At 44.7% G+C, this 25293-nt stretch overlaps 1 protein-coding gene and 1 long non-coding RNA gene across 2 annotated transcripts in view; one reads left to right on the plus strand and one right to left on the minus strand.

The window, feature by feature from the left end:
• Window positions 1-25293, plus strand: part of LOC115900022 — a 204747-nt gene that overhangs the window by 116060 nt on the left and 63394 nt on the right. The window lies entirely within an intron of this gene.
• CCDC60 (coiled-coil domain containing 60) overlaps window positions 1-25293 on the minus strand; it is a 208026-nt gene that overhangs the window by 55675 nt on the left and 127058 nt on the right. Inside the window, exons 3-5 of the mRNA XM_010368272.2 lie at window positions 18189-18359; window positions 11122-11229; window positions 1745-1852 (exon numbers count right to left, since the gene is read on the minus strand). Coding sequence (XP_010366574.1) covers window positions 1745-1852; window positions 11122-11229; window positions 18189-18359 — 387 coding nt within the window. The remainder of the gene's footprint in view (window positions 1-1744; window positions 1853-11121; window positions 11230-18188; window positions 18360-25293) is intronic.

The following is a 25293-nucleotide window of genomic DNA, read 5'->3' on the forward strand; positions in this document are numbered from 1 at the left end:
GGCGAGGTGGCGGGTGCCTGTAGTCCCAGCTACTGGGGAGGCTGAGGCAAGAGAATGGCATAAACCCGGGAGGCGGAGCTTGCAGTGAGCTGAGATCCGGCCACTGCACTCCAGCCCGGGGGGACAGAGCGAGACTCTGCCTCAAAAAAAAAAAAAATAAAATAAAAAATAAAAAATAAAAAAAATAAAAATAAAAAAATAAAATAAAATCAATAGTGGGAGGAAAATGGAAAAATTCACAGATACGTATAAATCAAATAATACATTTCTGAACAATCAGTGGGTCAAAGATAAAATCAAAAGAACAACAACAAAAAAATTATCCCAACCAAAAACACTGAATTGATTGGAGTTACTGATCTACCAACGGATGCTTGATTTATATTGCTGGTTGCATTTGAGGTTAGTTTCTCTGGGTCCTGGTGTAAGAGATGACTTGGGGGTGCAGGAGATCTAGGGGATGGGTAATAAATGTCTTCAAGAGGAAAGAGTTAATTAAGACTTACATTTGGCCAGGCGCAGTGACTCACGCCTATAATCCCAATACTTTGGGAGGCTGCAGGGGGGTGGATCACGAGGTCAAGAGATTGAGACCATCCTGGCTAACCTGGTGAAACCCTGTCTCTACTAAAAATACAAAAATTAGCTGGGCATGGTGGCGCACACCTGTAGTCCCAGCTACTTGGGAGGCTGAGGTAGGAGAATCGCTTGAACCTGGGAGATGGAGGTTGCAGTGAGCCAAGATTGCGTCACTGCAGTCTGGCCTGGCAACAGAGCGAGACTCCATCAAGACAAAAAAAAAAAAAAGACTCAGGTTTTGGGAAGAGGAAGACTGGATCCGCCTGGGAGGCAGGACTATGAGTGGGCATGGGTTAGCACTGGGAGTGGGGAACTATTTTATTTAACTCAGCCTGTTATTTTCACAGGGAAAATCTGATTCTTCAAGTCAGGGTTCTTACTTTTGTTTGTCCCCTTCTTGCGAACAACCTGACTCTTCTTAAAGAACCAATGCCTTTACATGCCTGTCTGTTCTTTGTTCTGCCCTGTGTGTACAATGCTGTTCCTGCAACAGTGGCTTCCAAGCTTTTGCATGAGCTCTCTCTTCTGGTGGGGACACCTAACGCTTCTCTTGACCTAGACAACATGTTCTGGAGCTTCTGCCTGTACAAACCGAGTGGCTCCAGGGAACGGAATACCAAATATTCCCTTGGATCCAAGTGGAGAAGTAGCCACCAATGTAAATTAAACAACAAAAAGACCAAAGCAAAACAAAAGACAACCTTGAAAGAAAGGATAAAAGTAAAAACAAAAAGAAAAGAAAGATTAAAAGGGAGGGAAAGGAGGAGGGAAAGGAAGAAGACTAGTATTCGTGTTAGGGAGACACAGTCCAAGAAGAGAGTTGGAGAACAGTCGAGCTGTGGATCCAGTGATGTGCTTCCAGAGCTTGCCAATTTCTGTGGTGTAAATACTCCCATGTGGCTGGCTGATTTCAAGCTACCTGTGTGATGTCACTGAATGTGGAGTTGGGAAGAGATGTGGGAAGGAGATGCACACAACGGGCTCCCATGAATCTGCATAAGCTGTCTCTAGTTCTCCCCTGTTCAGATCCCACACAGCACATAGAAGAGCTCCTAAAACAGCCTACCCACCAAAACAGCAAAGGGAGTGGAAGAACATACAGGAATCTCTTCCCCACTGCCCAGCCTACTGCTAGTCTAAGACAAGGTGAAGGGCTGAGGCGTACTTTGGGTTCCAACAGGTGATCACAGGCTTCATGGTGTGGTGGGTGTGGTCGATAGTCAGGGCCTCCAGAAGCCAGTGGAGAGCACAGAGCTGGCGGAAGAGGGGCTCGCTGCAAAGACAGAGAGAGGGAACACAGTGGGATCCTGTTAGAACAACATTCTTCGCAAAAATAGCCATCAAAATAGTAGTGGTACTTGCTCCCAGTGAGGGAGTGGGCACCATGCTCCAGGCATGCATAAGTATTTTGCATGTATCATCTCATTTGGCCTTTGCAATGGGCCCATGAGATATTCTTTAGCCCATTTTACAGATGAGGAATCAGAGGCTCACAGGACTTAAGGAAGTTGTGCCAGGTCACCAGGCCAGTAGGTGATAGAGCCCATTTGGAATGAGATTATCCAATGCCAGTTACTGAGAATTTGTATATATAGCAGGGAGAGAAACAAGGAAGGGTCCCCCAGCTGGAAGTCTTGACTCAGGCAAATGAGAGGCTTCAAGGAAATCAGCATCCTATGTATGTCCAATTGTTAATCTGATAAAAGTACAATAAATAAGAGTGTGTAAAAAGTCTGGAAACAGCGTAACAGGGAAATTAGTGTGTTAATTGTTCTTTCCCCCCTAGATTAAAAATTGGATGCATTGCTTTACATTTATGAGTCCTTTGCCTGAAAATGTAGCTGGGTTTTGAAGAAAAACACATAGAGCGTAACACTTGCAAATGTTCACTAAAACACTGTTTACAAATATGTCTCAGGCTGGGAATGATGGTGCATGTGTGTGATCCCAGCACTTTGGGAGGCTGAGGCGGATGGGTTGCTTGAGCTCAGGAGTTCGAGACCAGCGTACAAAAAATACAAAAATGAGCTGGGTGTGGCGGCATGTACCTGTGATCCCTGCTACTTGGGAGGCTGAGGTAAGAGGATCGCTTGAGCCAGGGCGGTCAAGGCAGTAGTGAGCCAAGGTCATGCCACTGCCTGCCAGCCTGGGTGACAGAGTGAGACCGTCTTCAACAACAACAACCACATATGTTTCACTTACTTTTTCTGATTTTTTGGATACCTTGTATTAAACACCTACAAGGGGGCAGGTATTGACAGGGGCGTTTTATACACATTATTTAATTCTTCCAACAACCTGCTGGAGTATGAATTATTATGCACATTTTAGAGAAGTGGAAACTGAGGCTCAGAGGGGTGCAATCACTTTGCTGAAGGTCACAGAGCTTGTTGGTGACTGAGATGGTTCTCAGTATCATTTAAAGCTCACAATGAGGCCGGGCACAGTGGCTCCCACCTGTAATCCCAGCACTTTGGGAAGCTGAGGTGGGCAGATGACTAGGTCAGGAGTTCAAGACCAGCCTGGCCAACATGGTGAAACCCCCATCTCTACTAAAAATACAAAAATTAGCTGGGTGTGGTGGCGGGTGCCTGTAATCCCAGCTACTCAGGAGGTTAAGGCAGGAGAATTGCTTGAGCCTGGAAGGCGGAGGTGGCAGTGAGCCGAAATCACGCCACTGCACTCCAGCCTGGGTGACAGAGCAAGACTTCATCTCGGAGAAAAAAAAAAAAAGCTCACAACAACCCTATAGGTAATATACCGCCCCCACCTCCTCTTTACAATGGGGGATGGGAGGCTCAGAGAGGGACAATGAGTGACTTGAGGTCACACTGCTAGGATTAGTGAGAATTTGAACCAGTGTCAGTTTGACTCCACGTCTGTGCTCTCATGGGCCTGGACTCTGAGGAGGTGCTGATGAAGCCGATGCAGTGGGCACCCTGAGAGCGAGGTCAGGAGAGGGTTAACCTGCTGCCTGCGTTTTTCCTGGAAACAAGGTGGAGTCCTGGCCAGCCACCCCTCTCCCTGCAAGATTTCTCCTCTTGCGCTAATGGGCCAGATGCCTCCATTAAGAACCTGTGTAATTGCTCTTCTCTGAAACTGCATCCTGCCCTCATCAACACTCCCCAGGGTTCCTAGGCCTGGTGTTTTCAGGGGCAGGAAGGTATCTCTGCTCTCTGTTTCCAGGAAGGCACCACTTCAGAAGGTGATACCCAATCCCTGGGCTCAAGCGTGGAGCTGGCCCAGGGTTATCCCGGCTAATCCCTTGAGAGGCAGGCATTTCACTCAGCTTGAAGCAGGCAGCCCTGCCCTGCCCCACCCCCTCACCTCTGTGTACTAGGGTGACTGTATCCACCAGGTCTTTGGAAAACTACGGTGAGAAACTCTTTCCTTTCTTCCCTGGAGTCTTTTCCTTCCACAAATTATTTACTAAGCGCCTACCATTCCTTTACTTCTAATTTAAGAGACTTGTAAGCCCACAGTCTTTTCCATTTTTTTTATTAAATAAAACTTTTTTTAAGAGACAGGCTCTCATTCTATCACCAGACTGCAGCCTCCAACTCCTGGGCTCAAGTGATCCTCCTGCCTCAGTTTCCAGAGTAGCTGGGACTGCAGACACGCATCACCATGCCCAGCTAATTTTTAATTTTTTTTTTTTTTGTAGAGATGGGGTCTTCCTATGTTGCCCAGGCTTGTGTCAAACTCCTGGCCTCCAGCGATCCTCCTGCCTTTGCCTCCCAAAGCTCCGGGAGTATGGGTATGAGCTATTGCACCTGACCCCTTTCCAATTATTGTCTCTTTCTTCTCTCTTAACACCTTTTTGGGCCCTACAGGTGACAGCATTTTGGTAGCATTGGGCACATAGGACCTGTCCAGCATTTAGCAATGGCAGCAGCTAGCTGTGCCACATGCCTGGCAGTGGGCCATGAGCACCTCACTACACCCTCCCCATAACCCTAGGAGGTTGCGAGAGGCCGGGGCAGAGGCCTATGGGTTCTTCTGTTTTGCAACTTGGAGCCCCTGCAGACCTGGGCTTTGGGATATGTGGGGTGGGGAGGGAAATAAATGAAGTGAATTGGTGAGATGGGGTCTACTTGGTCACAAGGTGGTGGAGGGGATGTGGGGCATGTGAGCATCAGATTCATTTCTGCAGATGACAAGAACAGATGCAAACCTGACCCTCTCCCTCTCTTGCTTAAAATCTTCAAACTTCCTAAATAATTTGTAATCGGCTGAATTGTGGACATCCCAGATTCATTTGTTGAAGCTCTAACCCCTGTACCTCAGGGTGTGACCGTGTTTGTACCTCAGGGTGTGACCGTGTTTGTAGATGGCACCTTAAAGAGGGGCTTCACTGAAAAATGAAGCCATTATGGTGGTCCCTAATCTAATCTGACCGGTGTCCTTATAAGAGGAGGAAATTTGGACGCACAAAGAGACACCAGGGCTGCGAGCACTGAGAAAAAGACCATGTGAGGACGCAGAGAAGAGAGGGAGAGAGCCATCCTCCAACCTCGAGAGGGTTGGGAGAAACCAACCCTGACAGCACCTTGATCTTGGGCTGTCAGCCTCCAGAACTGTGAGAAAATACATTTCTGTTCTTTAAGTCACCCAGTCTAGTAGTTTACTGTGGCAGCCCCAGCAAACTAATGCTCTGACACACATGAGGCCCCGTCTGCCTCTCCAGCCTTGAGTTGCCCTGCCTGTTCCTTGTGCCATCTGCCGCCTGGCAAAAATCCACTCAGTCGCTCAAGCTCAGCATGCTCGCTCTTTGCACCGTCCAGGTTAAACTTCTAGCTTTGCCATCTACTGGCCCTGTGGCCTTGGCCAAATTACTTAACTTCTTTGAGCCTCAGTTTTCTCATCTGTAAAATGGAGGTAATTGCAGTACCTCTCTTAAAAGGTGAGAGTGAGGGTGAGGTGACATGCTTAGCACTGTTCCCTGCTCCTGATACATGTTCCTGTTCCTCTTCTTTCTCGACTCTCAGTGATTGGGCTTCAGCTCTCATCTCCATCCAGAAGCCTTCCTTGATTGCTGTAGGTCTGGGCTGGGCTTACTCTAAGGAGGTTCTAAAGCATCCCCATCCCTACAATGTGTCCTCCTTGTCCTCACCTTTGGGTTCCTGCTCTACTGTAACTACCTGTTTACTGGACTCTCCAGCCCTTGAGCCTACAACCTGCAGTCTTGTCCACCACAGGGTGCTCTGTGCTGAGCACAGAGTAGGCTCAATAGATTTCCAGTTACTGATGGAAAATGGTGGGAATGAATTGGTTCAGATCTGATATTTTCTGAACTGATAACTTGAGCACAATTCCTTTTTTTCTTTTCTTTTCTTTTTTTTTTTTTTTTGAGACAGGGTCTCACTCTGTTGCCCAGGATGAAGTGCAGTGGCGTGATCTTGGCTCACTGCAGCCTCTGCATCCTGGGCACAAGCGATCCTCCTACTTCAGTCTCCTGAGTAGCTGGGACTACAGGCATGTGCCACCTGCCCAGATGGTTTTTGTATTTTGTAGAGATGGAGTTTTGCCATGTTGCCCAGACTGGTCTCAAACTCCTGGGCTCAATGCCTCGGTTTCCCAAAGTGCTGGGATTACAGACATGAGCCACTGCACCTTGAGCACAATTCTTATATACAGAACCACTGAGATAATAAACAGTAGTAACAAAAACAACAACAACAGAACGACAAAGTAATAGTAATGGTGAATACTTCCCGTAAGAGTCCTTACTGTATGCCAGACACTGTTTTAAGTGCCCAATATCCATTAACTAATTTCATTCTTATAAAATCCTGTGAAGAAGGTACTATTATTATCCCCGTTTTGCAGATGAGGACACTGGGGCATAAAGGGCCATGTGACTTATCCAAGGTCACAAAAGACAGCAAATGGCAGAGCTGGAATGTGAGCCCAGGCAGTCTGGCTTCCGAATTCATGCTCTTAATGACAGTGTGGATGTTGTCTCTTGTTAGAGGGTAGAGACTCCCTTTTCATCAGAATAGGGTTTCATCTGATAGATCTGCTCCTTTTTCTCCATTTATAAAAAGTGCCCTAAACCTGATGATTGCTCGTCGAATCTGCAGTGAAAAAAAAAAGTCCCCAGAAACATGCTTGATAGAAATCGGTCTTTTCTCATAATGATCATGTGTCAGGTCATAGCATAGTATCTTGGATTTTATCAAATTAAAAGAGAGAACATTTACTTTTTTAAATGCAGGGCGTAGGAGGTGAAAATGCTGAACGGGGATACACAAAGCCTGCTTCCGAAGTCCCTGAGCTCAGAACTCCGGGCGAGTGCCAGTGGTCAGCACACCTGAATAGCTCACTCTATTAAAACTGCTGTACCAATCAGAATCCCAGTGGGCATAAACATCTCTGAGAAGAAAACATTTTTTTTTCTTTTACTAAGAGAAATTGGAAAATGCATTCAAAGCCATTCCAAGCACCCCATGCTGATTGCCAAGGGCAAATCTGGACACAGGTTGCAGGCATTGCACTTGCTGCCCAGTCACTCATTAAAGGCTGTGGGGCACAGCCCAGCCATCTAAGAGGGAAAAACGAGCGGCTGTTTCTCATTCCTAGAGACCACCCCCTTCCCTTTTTAAAGGTAAAGGTCGGTCTCTTGTTACATGATTGAATTGATCCCTACACAGTCGATTTGGAATTATCAGCCACTTTGGGGATCAATCACACAGGGATTGAGGGGACTGACCAGACACTAATCTGCACTGGCTGATGTGACAACTGAGAATTCAGGAATCACCAGGCAGGGCCGGCCCTGGTGCCTTTTGGTAGACTGATTACAACAGCGCCATCCCTCTCTGTTTTGCACACTTTGAGATGTGACTTTGCTGCTTCCCCCCATCAAGAAGGGAAGTCTTTCCCCACACTCCTTGTAGCTAGACTGGCCTGGTGACTTGCTTTGGCCAGTGGAATGTGGTGAGAGGGTAACTGTGGTCATTCTGAGCCCAGTTCACAGATGGAAAATGCAATAATCATCATCAGCACCATCATCATCACCATCATTGACCTCAAGGGGCTTTGGGTACTTAGGATCTTGTTCTTGGAACCCTTTCTGCTTGCCATGTGAACAAGTCTGAGTTTGCTTGCTGGGTGTTGAGAGACATTCAGCATCTCACCCATGTCACCCTGGCCAGCAACCAACCAACAGACTTGTGAGTGAGGCCATTCGAGATCAGCCAACCTCCAGCTCACCCATTAGCTGGGTGTAGACACATAAGCACATCCAGCCAAGATTAGCTGAGTCAGCCTGAGCAGCAGAAACACCCTGCTGACATGTAGACTTGGGGGCAATACTAAATTGTTGTTTGAAGCCACTCCATGTTGAGGTGATCTGTAATACAGCCATAGCTTACTATACAGTCACCAAATGCAGCCAGAGCCTTTGAACAGCTGAGGATAAGAAAAGGCAGCCTTCAGTGCTGGACAGGGTCTACAGCAAACTACAGCCAGTGAGCCTGCCACTTTGGTTTTGTAAATAAAACTTTATTGGAACATAGCCACATCCGTTGTAGTTTTCATGCTACAACAGCAAAGTTAAGTGGTTGCAAGGGAGACCAACTGGTCAGCAAAGGCTAAAATTTTTACTGTCTGGCCCTTTAAGGAAAAGTTTGCTGACCTCTGGTCTAATACAAATATGAACCACATCTACTGCAATACTACTACTACTACTACTACTACTACTACTACTACTAATATAGCCTATGTAACAAACCTAGTATAAAGATCTGACTTAGCTGACAGGAGATCAAGATTCCTGTTGTGATTTCGCAATTACAAAAATGTGGAACCAACCCAAATGGCCATCAATCAACGAGTGGATAAAGAAACTGTGGCATATATATATATATATATTATATATATATATGATGGAATACTACTCATCCATAAAAATGAGTGAATTAATGGTATTTGCAGCAATCTGGATGAGGTTGAAGACTATTATTCTAAGTGAAGTAACTCAGGAATGGAAAACCAAACAATATATTCTCACTCATAAGTAGGAGCTAAGATATGGGGATGCAAAGGCATAAGAATGACACAATGGACTTTGGGGACTCAAGGGGAAAGGGTGGGAAGGAGGTGAGGGATGAAAGACTACAAACTGGGTGCAATGTGTATGTCCCAGGTGATGGGTGCACCAAAATCTCACAAATCACCACTAAAGAACTTATGTAACCAAACACCACCTGTTCTCCAATAACCTATGGCAATAAAAAATTAAAAAAAACAAAAAACCCTGTTGTGAGACTTTGGGCAAGTTCTTTCCCCTTTCTGGGCTTTAGTTTTCCCACCTGACACTGACAGAAGATGGGTAAGAAACTCTCCCCATCACTTCATAGCTGATTTAAGTAAGCCTCAATGGCTCAGACCAAATAAATTGTGGATGGGACTCAGGGATATGCATTCTCAGAAACATTTCCTCCCTGCTCTCCCCCTACCCCCAGATGATTCAGATGCAAGTGAAAGCCCATTGGTTCTATACCAATTGGTTTCAGAAGGCTTGTCCATGGGAGAGATGGGCAGAAGTGCAAGTGTATTCAAGAGACATCATGAGAAGTTGCAAGGCCTATTTTTGCAAGGAGATGCTTTAAGAACATCAAGCTTAGGCTGCCGGCTGGAATGTTATAATCACAATACCAATCAAAGAGAGGTAGGAGGACAGTGCAATGGCGTGGAGTGGGATGGGGCTTATTAATGACTGAAATATTAGGGAGGGATAAGGATGTGTCCGACACAATGTGATGATGATAGTAATGAGGATGATGGTGATAATTATGATGGTGATGATGATGGTGGTGATGAGGATGATGGTGATGAGGGTGGTGGTGAGGATGATGGTGATGTTGATGGTGGTGAGGATGATGATGATGGTGAGGATGATGGTTATGATGATGATGGTGGTGAGGATGATGATGATGGTGGTGAGGATGATGGTTATGATGATGACGGTGGTGAGGATGATGGTGGTGAGGATGATGATGGCGATGATGATGGTGATGAGGATGATGGTTATGATGATGGTGGTGAGGATGATAGTGGTGAAGATGATGGTGATGATGGTGATGGTGATGATGATGGTGGTGATGATGATGGTGGTGAGGATGATGGTGATGATGGTGATGATGATGGTGGTGAGGATGAGGATGATGGTGGTGAGGATGATGGTGATGATGATGATGGTGTTGGTGATGGTTTTTGCATCTTCCATTCATGAACTAAGTACTCTTATTAGTGATTTTCTTTTGTTTGCCATCTTATGATTTCACTCTTGCATTCTTTTACTCTTCACGTATAGGAAACTTGGTTTGCTAAATATATTATGAGCTCCTTAAAGGCAAGGCTTTGGGATATATGTTCTATGTAGTGTGTGGTGATGAAAGCTTGGGCTTTGCAGTCAGACCAACCTGACTCAGCAACACACTGACCTCTGTGACCTTGAATAGGTGAGTATATGTCTCTGAGCTTCTGCTTTCCCATCTGCAGAGAGGATAATGATACACCTACACAATAGGGAGGCTGAGAGGACTGAGTGAGATAATGCTACAGAGTGATGAGGAGTGGCCATTATCACTGTGAACACTGTAGGAGCCTAATAAATATTTGACAAATGAGCAGACAGAGAAGTCTGTAATCATTGTATCACATCTCTAAATGAATCCATTGCCCTAAAGCAGTGGTTCTCAATGTGGAGTGTGTGTGTCTGTGTGTGTGTGTGTGTGTGTGTGTGATGTGGGGTGGGGGCTCATGCACTTTTGCTCCCAGGGGACATTTGGTAATGTCTGGAGACATTTTTGGTTGTCACCACTGGTATCTAGTGGGTAGAGGCCATGGATGTGGCTAAACATCCTGCAATACACAGGACAGCCTTTCACAACAAAGAATTAATTATTTCTCTCAAAATGTCAGCCGTGTCAAGGCTGAAAAACCCTGCCCTAAAGTCAAAAGCGTGTATCCCTGTGCCTGAAATCTTCCAGCTGAAAAGTGCTAACTGGTGAAAAAGAAAAAGTTGGGCTTGAGATTTGGAATAGACACAAGGGGAACAAGATGTCAAGATTTTAGAAAGCAAGAGTGTTCTTTGGAAGGATGATTAGCTCCTGTTGCACCATGCAATGATGAGTTCATGCCTCGGGTCAGAAAACTGGAGGGGCTTCTCCAGGAAACAGCTCCTTGAATCTTGGGGAAAACGTGTCCCCTGAGCACAGGCTGAGATGTTCTTACACACACTCGACGAGGGCTGTAGACAGATTTTATCAGGCTTTGCAAACTATTTGACATTAGAGCGTCTGGCTTGGTAAGAATTGAAATGACTCAGTCCCAGCTGATTTGCCACTTAGCTGTAAACCACTGTGTCTACTTTCTGTTATTTTTATATGCCAAATAGCTTTGCCAGCTCCAGGCTCCATGTCCCTTTCAAGAGGACAAAGGAACAGCTCCCGACATGACAGCTCGTTGAGTCATTTCAGTTCGGCTTCAATTTAAAGCTAGCAAAGCAAATGAGCCAGAGGTGAGACTGCTTACACGTGAGCCTCGGGTAGCGAGGGAGAAATGATGCAGCTGTGGACGGGAGTGAACGGGCGATGTGTGACTCTAGCTCCCGGCATCTTCGGCTTATCATCATCATATGTGCTGAAGGACAAGCAGACAGAGAAACAAAGTGAACAATGATAAGTAGCTTTGAACACCTTCTTCTCTTGCTACGGTCTATTTGGCAGATATAACTGGGCACTTACTGTGTATCAGGCAAATAATTCCTGCTGGAGGGATGAGGGTTTCAGATGCAGTTCCTTAACAGAGCATATAAAAGTCCCTGCCCTCAGTCAGGTGCAGTGGCTCACTCCCTGTAATCCCAGCACTTTGGGAGGCCGAGGCGATCAGGAGATTGAGACCATCCTGGCTAACAGGGTGAAACCCCATCTCTACTAAAAATACAAAAACAGCTGGGCATGGTGGTGGGCGCCTGTAGTCCCAGCTACTTGGGAGGCTGAGGCAGGAGAATCGCTTGAACGCGGGAGGCAGAGGTTGCAGTGAGCTGAGATCGCGCCATCGCACTCCAGCCTGGGTGACAGAGCGAGACTCCATCTCAAAAAGAAAAAAAAAAGCAGTCACTGCCCTCATGGAGTATATAATCTTCTAGAAGAGCCAAGAGAATAAACAAGATAAATCATGTGGTATACTTGTATATTACACTAGGGTTGGAAATGTTTGCTTCAAGGGCCAGATAAGGTATACTTTCAGCTGTGTTCTGTAAATAGCAATTTAATACTATATTTAGGTGTTTTTTCTTCCACCATTACAGCAGAGCAAATCATTTCCATTATAGAAAATAGGGTTTTTTTTGGGGGGGGTTGTTGTCATGCTTGAGCCATATGATATATATAGTTTGAGAGAGAATCTCACTGTCACCCAGGCTGGAGTGTAGTGGTGTGATCTTGGCTCACTGCAACCTCTGCCTCCTAGGTTCAAGTGATTCTCATGCCTCAGCCTCCTGAGTAGCTGGGATTACAGGCAAGTGCCACCATGCCTGGCTAATTTTTTATATTTCTTAAGTAGAGATGGGGTTTTGCTGTGTTGACCAGGCTGGTCTTGAACTCCTATCCTCAAGTGATCCACCTGCCTTGGCCTCCCAAAGTGCTGGGATTACAGGCGTGAGACATCGCACTTGTTTGTATGGTATATATTTTTTTGTCCATGGCCAAATTCAGCCCACAGGCATATTTTAATTAATCCACTCTTTTTTTTCTCTCTGTCTCTCTCTGTCTCTGTCTCTCTCTCTGTCTCTCTCTCTGTCTCTCTGTCTCTCTCTCTCTCTCTCTGTCTCTCTCTCTCTGTGTGTGTGTGTAATTGAATCAATTGTCTATATTTTAAAATTGGGAGATGTCACATAAAAATGGAAAAACTTTGGCCTTCAAAAAATTGAAAGCTCTGGCCACTCGGGGCCTGTGTTTCCACTGGCAAGAATGATGGGCCACAGACAGCTTTGAATGAGGTGTGTGCTTCCTGAGTTACCCCAAACACAATCATCTCTGGTTCTCACACTCTGCCTTTCTTTCTAATTCATGCCATCTGCCTGTTACCTGAAGGCCTTTTAGTTTCTGAGCCGCAGTCTAAGTACTTTCATTGATTGGATCATTGACAGGTTCCTTGATTCATTCATTTCTACCGATAATTATTGAACCTCATCTCTGAGCTGGGGGCTTGCCAATACAGCAATGCATGAAACAGATCCAGCCTCTCCTCTTCTGAAGTTTAGAGTCTAGTTGGGGAGATGGGCATAACCAAACACACAGTTGTGATAACTGTTCCAAGAGAAAGTGCTTTAATAGCCTAGAATAGTAAATTTGACTGAAATGGAAGCCAGGGAATACTATACTTCCTTGAGGAAGTTGTGGAAATTTCAAAACATGTCCCCCAAATTCTTTGAAACTTCTCTAATCAAGAGGTAGGTCTATGTTCATTTGGCTCTGTGACCAGCTGACCTAATAGAATGTGCCAGAAGTAATGTGATTCTGGGCACCAGGAACTGGCAACCTCTCCTCCCTGTGTCCTGGGATGCTCACTCAGTATTCAGCTGCCATGCTGTGGGGAAGCTGGCAGCCTGTGAGGAGGCCCACAGGGAAAGGAACCGAGTTCACGAACTGACAGCCAAGTATAACTTGCCACCCATGTGAGTGAGCTGTCTTGGAAATGGGTCCTTTGAGCTGCCCCTCTGAGCCTTACTCAAATTGCAGATTTATGAGAGAAAGCAGTTCTGATTATCTTGAGTTAATAAGTTTTAGAGTAGGTGTTCATGGCGATAGTAACTGTAGCAGAAGTAAATATTGAGTTGAAATCTGAAGGTTGAATGGAAATTAACTGGGTAAATGGAGGAAGGAAAGACCTTTCAGCCAGAGAGAACAGCATGTGTAAAGACTCTGTAGAGGAGGCCATGTCATGAATAAGAAAGTAGGAGAGTGGGGCTGGGGTAGAGGGAGTAAGAGGAGGCTATGAGCTGGGGCTGGAGAGGCAAACCACAGGCTAGACCATCCAGGGCCTTGGAACCCCTGCTCAGACTTTTGTGTTTACCCTGCAAGGAATGGTAACCATGGAGGGTGTTAAGCTGCGTGCAATTTATATTTTGAAAAGATCACTTAGCTTGGGGCTTAGCATGGGGAATGGGATGGAGGGGGCCAGTGGAGATGATGCTGGGACACAAGTTAGGGGTATACCTTCCTCCTGGGAATTTGAGAATAATTCTGGGATCACAGAGTTAACACAAATTAGGACCAGAATCTAGGTCCTTCAATGTTCACTTCCACTGACTCTTTATTCAACCCTAGAGCTGAGAAAACCACAAGCAAATACATTGCTGTGATCTTTTCTTACTGGCTCAACCATGCTTCCAGTGGTTTAGGATATGTGGAAATTAACCCAGCTTTTACATTCCTAATCTCTGGTTTTATGTCTTCTCTCAGCCACAATAATAAAACAAATTCTACCCGTCATTTTCCCCCCCACCTTTTCAGCTGAATCTGCAGCTGAAAAATGAGGTCACCGAGCACACTGGGAAAGACTGCTTGCAGGCAGAAATCTTTGAGGACGTGCTTGATTTTTTTTTCCCCTGCATAGTTTGTCAGACTTAAAATTTTTGTCTAAAACAATGTATTCTATGGTGTTAGATCCAGAGGGGAGAAAATAATTCCTTTCGCTTTTATGATGCATGAGATCAAATACTTTGTTTAAAAAGTATTTATAAATGAACACTTGTATTTTTTATACTTTTGTGATAGGAATTTTATCTATAGAAGCATTGCTGTTAGATGTGAGAGGCTTTTTAGCTTTCATGGAAATTAAGATTTTTAGCCATACATTTAAGGTTTTTAAGTAACTGAGGCTCAGAGAGCTCAAACTCACTTTATTGCATCATAGTAGGAACAATTACTGAGCAGGTCTTATACGTAGGCTCTAGGCTAAGTATCATTTCATTTAATCCTCATAATTAATTAAGCTCGGGAGTTTGGTACCATTTATTTGTGTACGTGAAGAAAAGGAGACTCAGAGAGGTACAGGGATCTGTTCAAAGTTAAACAGTTGTATGCGGGAAGTCCTAACTGGCTCCAAGGCTTGTGGACTTCACCACCACTACCCTGTCTGGATACAGACAATCTCCTAATGCTACTTTATAACACCCTCCCACCCGTGCATTTGATGGCTACATTGCCATAATGACTTCCAGTTTTATTTTAATAACGATCCTTGTATAGCTCATAGAACCTACCAGATAAGACACAACCAGACCAAAGTCTACAAGAGGAGCGATCTCATGCATATTGAAACTTATTAAACTTTAAATAAACCATGTCTCACACACTGAAACATGGACTGGAGAGGGGAGAATTGCATTCTACGACCATGGATTGAAAACTCCATCCAAACAAGTGGAATATTACACCCGAGTCATTTAAAGAGGCACAGGAGTGTCTTTCATAAACACCCTCTTTCCCCAGTGCTTGTTGGGTGTGCCTGTCAATCTGAGCATAGCTCCTGAAAAAAGAGCTGTGAGTTCATGCCTTCTCTTTATTCCAGGGAAAGGCTGCCAGTCTGTCACTAGGAGTATCAGACTCTATGGGTGCCATAGGGTTCGGTCAGGAAGGCACAATTTGTGCTGATCCCAGGGTCTACACCAATGAGGAGTCAAGGAGGAGACCCTTTCCACAGTATTCTGGGATCCCAACAGCCATGATTCAGGGGGAGGTGACTGGAAATATACCAGTTCCATAAGGTCTTGCAGTCTGGGTTCTCATCCATCACCTGGAACCTTGGGCTTTCAAGAGGTCCAGTTCTCCTCTGACTTGATACCCCAGGTCTCACTGACAAGAACCCTTGTTCCTTTTGAAAAAAGTTATATATATTTTTCTTTTTTTCCTTAAATAGAGATGGAATCTCTCTATGTTGCCCAAGCTGGTCTTGAACTCGTGGGCTCAAGTGATCTTCCTGCCTCAGCCTCCCTAAGTGCTGGGATTATAGGCATGAGCCATCATGCCCAGCCTGAAGAAAAAATTTATTAAGATGAAAGTCACAGAACATAAAATTAACTGTTTTAAAGAGGAGAATTTAGTGGTATTTAGTACATTGCACCATGTTGTACAACCATCGCCTCTTGTTACAAAACATTTTCATCACTCCCAAAAGGGGACCCCAGACCCATCTGGTCACTTCCCATTCCCCCTGCCCCCAGCCTCCCGCAACCACCAATCTGCTGTCTGTCGAGGATGAACCTCAAATGCACTATAAGTGAAAGAAGCCAGACACAGAAGGGTCACATATTATATGATTCCATTGGCAGGACCCTTGTTTATAAGAAGCACATATTCACATTCTCTAAATTAACATTCTGAAGAACAGAATTTGGGAAATAGTGCGGAGGAAAGGGGGTGTCTGTTGTGGCTTCCATTTCATTTTCAGCAAATGACCTGGCAGTTTGGATTCCTGAAGGCAGCCTTAGCATAATGGCTCTCAACCGTGGCTTCACACTGGACTCACTTAGGGGAACTTAAAAAAATTCTATGAATATCCAAGCCAATGTCTATTGCTTTTTTTTATTATGGCGGTTCTTTGCAGGAGTAAGGTGGTATTGCGTTGTGGTTTTGACTTGCATTTCCCTGATAATTAGCGATGTTGAGCACTTTTCTTCCGGAACGTAAACTAGTACAAACACTGTGGGAAACAGTATGGAGATTCCTTAAAGAACGAAAACCAGAACTACCATTTGATCCAGCAATCCCCCTACTCGGTATCTACCCAGAGGAAAAGAAGTCATTGTCTGAAAAAGACACTTACACATGCATGTTTATTGCAGCACAATTCACAATTGCAAAAATGTGGAACCAATCCAAATGCTCATCAATCAACGAGTGGATAAAGAAAATGTGGTGTATATATACACCATGGAATACTACTCAGCCATAAAAAGAAACAGAATAATGGCATTTGCAGCAACCTGGATGGAGTTGGAGACCATTATTCTAAGTGAAGTAACTCAGGAATGGAAAACCAAACATCGTATATTCTCACTTATAAGTGGGAGCTAAGCTATGAGGATGCAAAGGCATAAGGATGATATAATGGACTTTGGGGACTCCCGGGGGAAGAGTGGGAGGATGGTGAGGGATAAAAGACTACACATTGGGTACAGTGTACACTACTTGGGTGATGGGTGTACCATAATCTCAGAAATCACCACTGGAGAACTTATTCATGGAACCAAGCACCACCTGTTCCCCAAAAACTATTTAAATAAAAAAAAAATAATGTATTTTGAAAAGCTAATGTACATTAGAGAGCCTAATGCAACTGGCCTGGACAGTGGTGTTTTGAAAACTTTGCCACGTGATTCTAATGTGTAGCTAGGGTTGCAACAGCTGCTCTCACAGGCGAGTGGCTACAGCTGCAGGCCATTTTTCTACCCTGCATTTCCTCCCTGGCTGCTTTGGCACTTCTTTTCTTCCTTGGTTTGTGCCTCATTCAGTCTGCACAAGCTCACAGTATCCCAGGACTTCGCCCATGCCCAATGGTGCAGTCGATGGATTTTGGTGCCACTGAGTTTGGGACTCAGAGCTGCTTTCTAATACTGACCTTGGGGGAGATTAGTTAACTTCTAAGCCTCATTTCTCCATCTCTAAAATGGGGCCAATGGTAGCACCTATCTCAGGAATTTAGCCAAATTTTGAAATTTAGCCAAATAGGTGTGCAAAAAGCACACAGTAAACATCAGTATGGTTGTATTTATTGTTATTGTTGTTATTACTATTATTATATGCATGGGCATTTCATAGTGGACCAATCTGTTGATAGTCCTTTTCCAACGAGGGGAAAGTCCTTTACAAAAAAAGGAGGCTGGGCGCGGTGGCTCACTCTTGTAATCCCAGCACTTTGGGAGGCTGAGGCGAGCAGATCACAAAGTCAGGAGTTCGAGACCAGCCTGGCCAACACAGTGAAACCCTATCTCTACTAAAAATACAAAAAAAAAAAAAAAAAAAAAATTAGCCAGGCATGGTGGTGGGCACTTGTAATCCTAGCTACTTGGGAGGCTGAGGCAGGAGAATCACTTAAACCCGGGAGGCGGAGGTTGCAGTGAGCCGAGATCTCATGACAGAGATAGACTCTGTCTCAAAAAAAAAAAAAAAAAAAAAAAAAGGAGGCATTTTTTGTGCACCTGCTTTCTGTGGACAGTGAGCCAGGTCCTGGGGCTGCAGTTGAAGGTATGGAACAGAGATACTGATGTGGAATAAAACAAACTAGCATATAAACACGTATTATGGGGACATGGAGTGCAAATGGGTGCAGATGGTTGGACTGAATTCCAGGAAGTATTGGGAGAGGGCAGCATTTAAGCTGGGTGGTTAGTGATAAGTGGAAAATATTCCAGCAAATACCAGAAAGCGAGGCTATCAAGGTTGGTTGGATCACACTAAAGAAGGTGTTAGATGCCTGGCTGAGAAGGGGCACCTGCTCTGAGATGGCTGCACTCGCTTGACCTAACCAGGCAGGGTTCACTCTTAGTGGTCGTTCCTAAAACCTTCAGTGCCACAGCTCCTGCACCCACTTACCTCAATAAGGTGTCTCCATACTGGATTTCTGAGATCTTTTTGGCTGGCTGGAATTTATTTATTTCTTCCTCTTTCAGTTTCTGAAATTGTTGTTGCTTCTTTTTCTTTGCAGTCTCTTCCCTCAGAATAGCAAAATATCCACGGCCTATCTTCACAGACTGGATCAAAAAGCTGGAGACATGCAGGCAGGAAGAGGGAGAGAGGGAAGAAGGTGGGGGAAGACAGAGAGAGAGAGAGAAAGAGAGAGAAGGAAAGAGGAGGAGAGGAAAAAGAGAGAGAGAGGAAAGAGAAAAGAGAGATAAAGAGGGATAGAGATGAAGAAACAGGTAGAAATAGAGAAAGAGAGAGCGAGAGAGAGGGAGAGGGAGAGGGAGGGAAAGAGGGAGAGAGGGAGCGAGGGAGGAGAGGGAGACACACATTTAAAAAAAAGGTGAGTTGACTCTTACTGTCTTGGGACCAGTAATCTCTGAGCATGCCCTTGTGCCTGCAGGGCAAGGGCCTTCCCACCTGTCGATTTCCAGACTCAGCCAGACCTGAGTTTGAATTCTGGATCCACCTTGTACTGAAGACCTTGGTCAAGTCCTTGAATCTCCCTGAGCCTCATTTCCTTCATCATCCCATCACTCAGCAAATATTTATGGAGCGCCCACTTATAGCACCAGGCTCTCTGCTAGGTGCTATGGAGTGAACATAACAATTCACAGCCCGCAGGATCGGATACCATCATGCATGGGAAGGGGTCAGCTGTGAAGTATCCAACACGAAAGAGGGGTTCCTCCATGAAAATCAATGGCATAGCAGGCACTAAAGGGCCTAGCCTCCTGGCCAAGGCTTCCCTCGCTTTGATTTGCCTAAATGCTCACATCTGTGAACATGAGTGCTACAGAAGTTCAAGTACCAATGTGTGGGTTCTTGCTGTGTCAAGTAACATATGTTGGGACTTCATTATTCTCTTCATGCCGACTCAGCCACTATTTCCCAATCAGATGTCTTGATGCTGGCTTGATGTGAAGACATTCTCAGCCCTGATGGGCTACACACCTCCCTGCACTTTGCCAGTCTTTACCTCGGGGTTGGAGTTAGCAGCCCTGTGGTGGAGAAGGATTGATGCAGAGGTGTCTACATGTTTCTTTCTGTCTGTCGGCCCACTTTGTTCCTAGATGTAAATGTTGGTTCTCAAATTCAATTTTATTTGTTCTCCAAATTCCTAATAAGCAACCATCAATTTTATTTGTTCTCCAAATTCCTAATAAGCAACCAACGTGTGTTGGGTATTGTGCTGACTATTGGGGATTCAGTGATGAACAAGACATTGGGTCTCTCAGGGTTCATGGTTTAGTAGGAGAGAGAGAGAGAGAGAGAGAGAGAGAGAGAGAGAGAGAGAGAGAGAGAGAGAGATACATGAAGTCAATAATAGCACAGGGTAATGGGAGAGGCAGGACTCTGGGCTTTGGGGAAGGGGGCACCTAATTGAGACTAGGGGGAGGCTGGAGACCTCTTCCTGGAGAAAGTTATATTAAGTTATATTTTCTTTCACTCTTTGAGGGTGGCCTCTTCCTCTCCTCTGGTCTCTCTCTTGTGCTCAGTTTTGCATGGGAATATTCCCAGCCACCTGTCATGGCCAGACTCATGTGATTAGTTGACCCCTGCTTATTTGCTAAGATGAGTTAAGGTGTCATTAAGGGCATTTCATTTCATCAGGAGACTCTTACAAATGTCCACTAGGAAAATTCTGGGAGGTGGGTGGTGGGGATTTTACAGCATTTTTCAAATCACGTCACACAGGTGGCAGGTAAGTGATAACGTTTCATTCATTCATTCTTCTGGCTGACCTTGGCTGAGAACCTGCTATTCCAGGCACCAGTTCAGGGGACTGTGGCTGCACAAAGCAAGAAGATAAAGCATTTGCCCCCAAGGAGTTCACAGTGTAATGGAGGAAGAACACCCACAAACAGATACTCTCAACCTAATGTACCAAAGGGCTATAGGAACCTAGAGAAATCTTGGAAGGCTTTCTGGAGGAGGTAGTATTTGGGCTAAGTAGGAATTCACCAGCAGAACAAAGTGGGACATGGCATACCAGTGAATGGAATATCAGGTGTAAATGCAAAATGGTGAGTCTGATGATGGCCTCTTTAGGGAACTATAGCTATCTTTAAAACACTGGAGCACAGAAGAGTGACTAGAGCTAAAGCCGACAGTGCAGCGGGAAACATGGCGCAGGGCCTTGGGTTCTTAAGTGAGCCTGGATTTGGGAGTTGCTTGGACTGTACCTGAAAATGCTTCAGGAATCTGCAAATGTCTGAGTTTTCATTAACAGCTTTTAAAGCTATTAACAACACCCACAACAGAAAACATTCTGTTATATACCAAATCAATGCATTATGTACATTCCTATTGCATCGGCCTCCATTCACCAATTCTGAAATGCCCATTTTTTCACACCTCAACATCCTTGACATGAAACTGCGGCTTACAATCATTGGCCATTCACAATCACAGTCAGCCATGTGGCAGTTGCTTTGCAGTTGTCATGGCCTCTATAGGTTTAAATTTGGTTCATACTCCTGGTAGCCTGACTGCACAATCGCCCCCTCTAGGCAATAAATCATTGGACCAGGAGTTCGAAGTTGGAAAAGTCGTTTTCTTTGACATTTTCTTATAAAATCAAGAAAGTAGGCTTGGCACGGTGGCTCATGCTTGTAATCTCAGCACTTTGGGAGGCCGGGGCGGGTGGATCACTTGAGGTCAGGAGTTCGAGACCAGCCTGGCCAACATGGTGAAACCCCGTCTCTACTGAAAATACAAAAATTAGCCAGGGTGGTGGCAGGTGCCTGTAATCCCGGCTACTTGGGAGGCTGAGGCAGGAGAATCACTAGAACCCGGGAGGCGGAGTTTGCAGGGAGCTGAGATCACACCATTGCACTCCAGCCTGCGTGACAGAGTGAGACTCCATCTCAAAAAATTTTTTAAAAAGCGAGAAAGTGCCATTATAAAAGTTTTCAGACTTGGGTCCGCAGCTGGGAAGAAATCCTGGAGATAATAGAGGAGCATCCTCTTCAGAAGTGTTCCATAGGACGTTGTTGACTCAGAGTGGAAGGGTGATTCTGAAGAGCTGGGTTTTGAATGTGAAGAGGTTTGAGGAATATCTTTTTTTTTTTTTTTTTTCTTTGAGAGGGAGTCTCACTCTGTCGCCCAGGCTGGAGTGCAGTGGCCGGATCTCAGCTCACTGCAAGCTCCGCCTCCCAGGTTTATGCCATTCTCCTGCCTCAGCCTCCCGAGTAGCTGGGACTACAGGTGCCCGCCACCTCGCCAGGCTAGTTTTTTGTATTTTTTAGTAGAGACGGGGTTTCACCGTGTTAGCCAGGATGGTCTCGATCTCCTGACCTCGTGATCCGCCCGTCTCGGCCTCCCAAAGTGCTGGGATTATAGGCTTAAGCCACCGCGCCCGGCCCAGGAATATCTTAACCAATGTATTTTACCTGTGTTTTCCTTTTGGTTTGAACAGAATATAAAAATATAAATGGAATATTAAGAAATTATTTAAGTAGGTAAAAAAGGAGTTTTTCTTAAAAATTAGGAAATAATATATATATTTTTAATTTTATAAACAAATTTAATTTTTGTAGAGATGGGGTTTCACTATGTTGCCCAAGCTGGTCTCAAACTCCTGGCCTCAAGTGATCCTCTTGCCTCAGCCTCCCAAAATGCTGGAATTACAAGCATGAGCCACTGTACCTGGCCTAAAATATTTTTATAAAATAAAAATTCTAAGTGATAAGAAAGAACCATCTTATTTTAATTGGCAGTGTTTTTATTTTGTTATGTTAAATTTTTTTAAGTAAAAAATTCTTTTCATTGTTTAATTTTTTTTTGTTTTTAGTGGCATATCTTAGATTTGACGGTGGTTTAGACTCTATAAAATGCAGTATTTTTGCTCTTTATGAATGTGCCACTGGAAGATTACCACTGAACGTTTTCTAAATTTAAACCCTGCTTCTCAGCTCATGTAAAATTTTTTTGAATGTTTATGCCACATGTCATATATCCATCCCAGACAGTCAGTTGCAGGCAAGGATCAGTCATATCTGCTCAGCTCATGTTCTTGTCATTGCAAAATAATCTCTGAGTTTCTTTATGTATAAAATTGTGCAAAAGCAAATGAATGGGTAACCTGTTATCACTTAGTAATGCCATACTGTCAGTTATAGGTGCTTTTGCCTGACTTCTTTTTTAAATTTTTGTTTTTTGATACGGAGTTTCGCTCTATTGCCCAGGCTGGAGTGTAGTGGTGTGATCTCAGCTCACCACAACCTCCACCTCCTAGGTTCAAGCAATTCTCCTGCCTCAGCCTCCTGAGTAGCTGGGATTACAGGCATGTGCCACCACGCACAGCTAATTTTTTTAAAATTTATTTTATTTGTATTTTTAGTAGAGACGAGGTTTCACTATATTGGCCAGGCTGGTCTTGAACTCCTGATCTCGTGATCCACCCGCCTCAGCCTCCCAAAGTGCTGGGATTATAGGCGTGAGCCACCGCGCCCAGCCACCTGGCTTTTATTTCTAAGTTTAGGAATGTGAGCAGTTAATATGAGGTGGAATTCATGTTTGAAACAAAAATATGCTTCCATTTTGCTTTCGAGCTTGTGAATCAGTGAGGGTCCTGAAGCTGCGAGGGAACTTGATAAAAAGAAAACTGTTAGCATTTGCGACCTCTTAACTTCAGACATGAGGATTTTTCTCTGTGTAGAGCAAACAAAGCAAATGCAGAGATAACCTGGGAGGTGAGACTGATGTGACAGCAACTGCTTTTCATTGTCATGCTACTTTACAGAGATGGGATGAACTCTGTTTCAGTCTGCTTTGGCTGCTGTTACAAAAATACCATAGACTGGGTGGTTTAAACAACAGAAATTTATTTCTCACGTTTCTGGAGGCTGGAAGCCCAAGATCAGTGTGCCAGCATGATTGGATTCTGGTGAGGTGCCTCTTTCAGGTTGGAGACCCATTTTCTCACTGAAGCCTCACATGGAGGAAAGAGAGCAAGAGAGCTCTCCAGAGTCTCTTTTATAGGGGCACTAATCCCGTTCATGAAGATGGAGGCTAATCACCTACCAAAGGCCCCGCCTCCTAATATCATACTGGGAGGAGGGTTAGGATTTCAACATATGAATGTGGTGGGGGGACACAAACATGTAATCTGTAACAGATCATTCACTGAAAATTTGGTTCAGAAGTCAAGACTGATACTGACTCAGGGCAGACATGGCCCAAATTGGGGCTTAGCCTGGGAGGGTGCTTGGCTTCACCCAGGAAAGAATGACGGGTGAGCTGGTGGTAGAGGAAAACAGCTTTATTGTAGAGGCAGTGCTACAGCTCTGTGACTGCTCCTGCAGAGCAGGGCCACCCTGTAGGCAGTGTGCTGAGAGCAGCAGCTCAGGGCAGTTTTGCAGTCATATTTATACCCACTTTTAATTACATGTAGATAAGGGGTGGTTTGTGCAGAGATTTCTAGGGAAAAGGTGGTAACTTTTGGGTCATTGTGTCATTGCCATGGAAAGGGGCAGTAACTCCCAGAGTGTTGCCATGGCAATGGTAAACTGACATGGCACACTGATGGATGTATCTTATGCTTCCACCCTGTCCCTGTTTCAGCTAGTCCTCAATTTGGTCTGGTGTCCAGGACCCACCTCTGGTATAGAGTCCCACCTCTTACTTCAACACAATGCACAAACCAAAAGAATATGAAATGGGTTATTACTCACATAACTAGATTTTCTGGGGACAGCAGGGAAGTCTCCCAAGCAGGTCTTAAACTGCCTGAAAGAGCAGGAAGGGGCCAGTGGCTTGGGGTTTTATGGTAGTTAGGGGGTGAGGTAGTGGTTCCACATTTGGGGATGATTTGAACTTCCCACCAGCATCAAAGGAGGATGCACCTGGGCTTTCTTATCAACTTGCCCAGATATAGGGCAGAAGGGAATGGTGTGGAGGGTGAGGATGGAGTGTTGGGGCTTGAAATTTATCAGTAGTCAAATATCAAGAATGGAGTCAGATTCTTTATTATATGGATTAATCCCAATTTCCAATTTGTGTGTTTGCCTAAATAACTGCACCATTATCAAACCATTCAATGAAACCATTCAACAAATATTTGGTGAATGCTTACTACATACCAAGCACTGTGTGTTGAGGATGCAGCAGTAAACAAAATAGCTGCACAGTTCTGGCCCTGATGAAGCTCATATTCCAGAGGATGGAGACAGATTCAAAACCAAGAAGTAAATGGTACCCAAAATGCCAACTGCTACAGAAGAACAGAGCAGGCAAGTGGGAAGAGTGACTGCCAGGGATGAGGGGTGTCAGTGCATTTAGAAAAAGATGGTCAGTGAAACCCTTACTCAGAAGGTGATGTTTGCAGAAGTAAGGGAGTAAACCATGCAGATACTTGTAGGGGGAAGAGTATTCCAGTAGCAGGAACAGCATGTGCAAAGGCTCTGAGCAAGTACAATTTTAAACCAAGAAAAGTTTAGTTTCCATTGAATAAATTGTTATATGACATCGTATAATACATTGTGTGCTACCAAAATATTGACTTTGCATGTTTTAGAAATTGGTGTTGTTGATGGAAATAAAACCAAACTCTGTAAAACATTCCAAAGAGGTTTATGCCAATATGAGTGGCCATGGCCTGGAGAAAACACAAACCCAAGAAGCCTTGAGTAAGTGGCCCAGAGGCAGTCAGAATGCAGCTCTGTTTTATACATTGTAGGGAAGTGGAAGTTACAGTCTAAGTCATAAATCAATACATACAGGTTTTACATTGGTTTGGCCCCAAAAAGTTGGGATATCTTGAAGCTGAGGCCTACAGGTCATAGGTGGGTTCAGAGATTTTTTTAATTCATAATTGATTAAAGGAGGAAGAACTTTATTCAAACACTTGGAGTCGGCAGAAAGGAAAGCTGAAGTTCCTGGGGGTTGGACTTCAATGTGTGAATTTGGGGAGGACACAACTGAATCCATAGTACACACATTTCAGGATCCAGTAGGTTGCAGTTTCTGCACATTATCATGTGATATTTTGCCAGAGTTGGGTTGCAAGAGCAAG

Source organism: Rhinopithecus roxellana, chromosome 10 (genome assembly GCF_007565055.1).
Source record: "Rhinopithecus roxellana isolate Shanxi Qingling chromosome 10, ASM756505v1, whole genome shotgun sequence".
NCBI lineage: Eukaryota > Metazoa > Chordata > Mammalia > Primates > Cercopithecidae > Rhinopithecus > Rhinopithecus roxellana.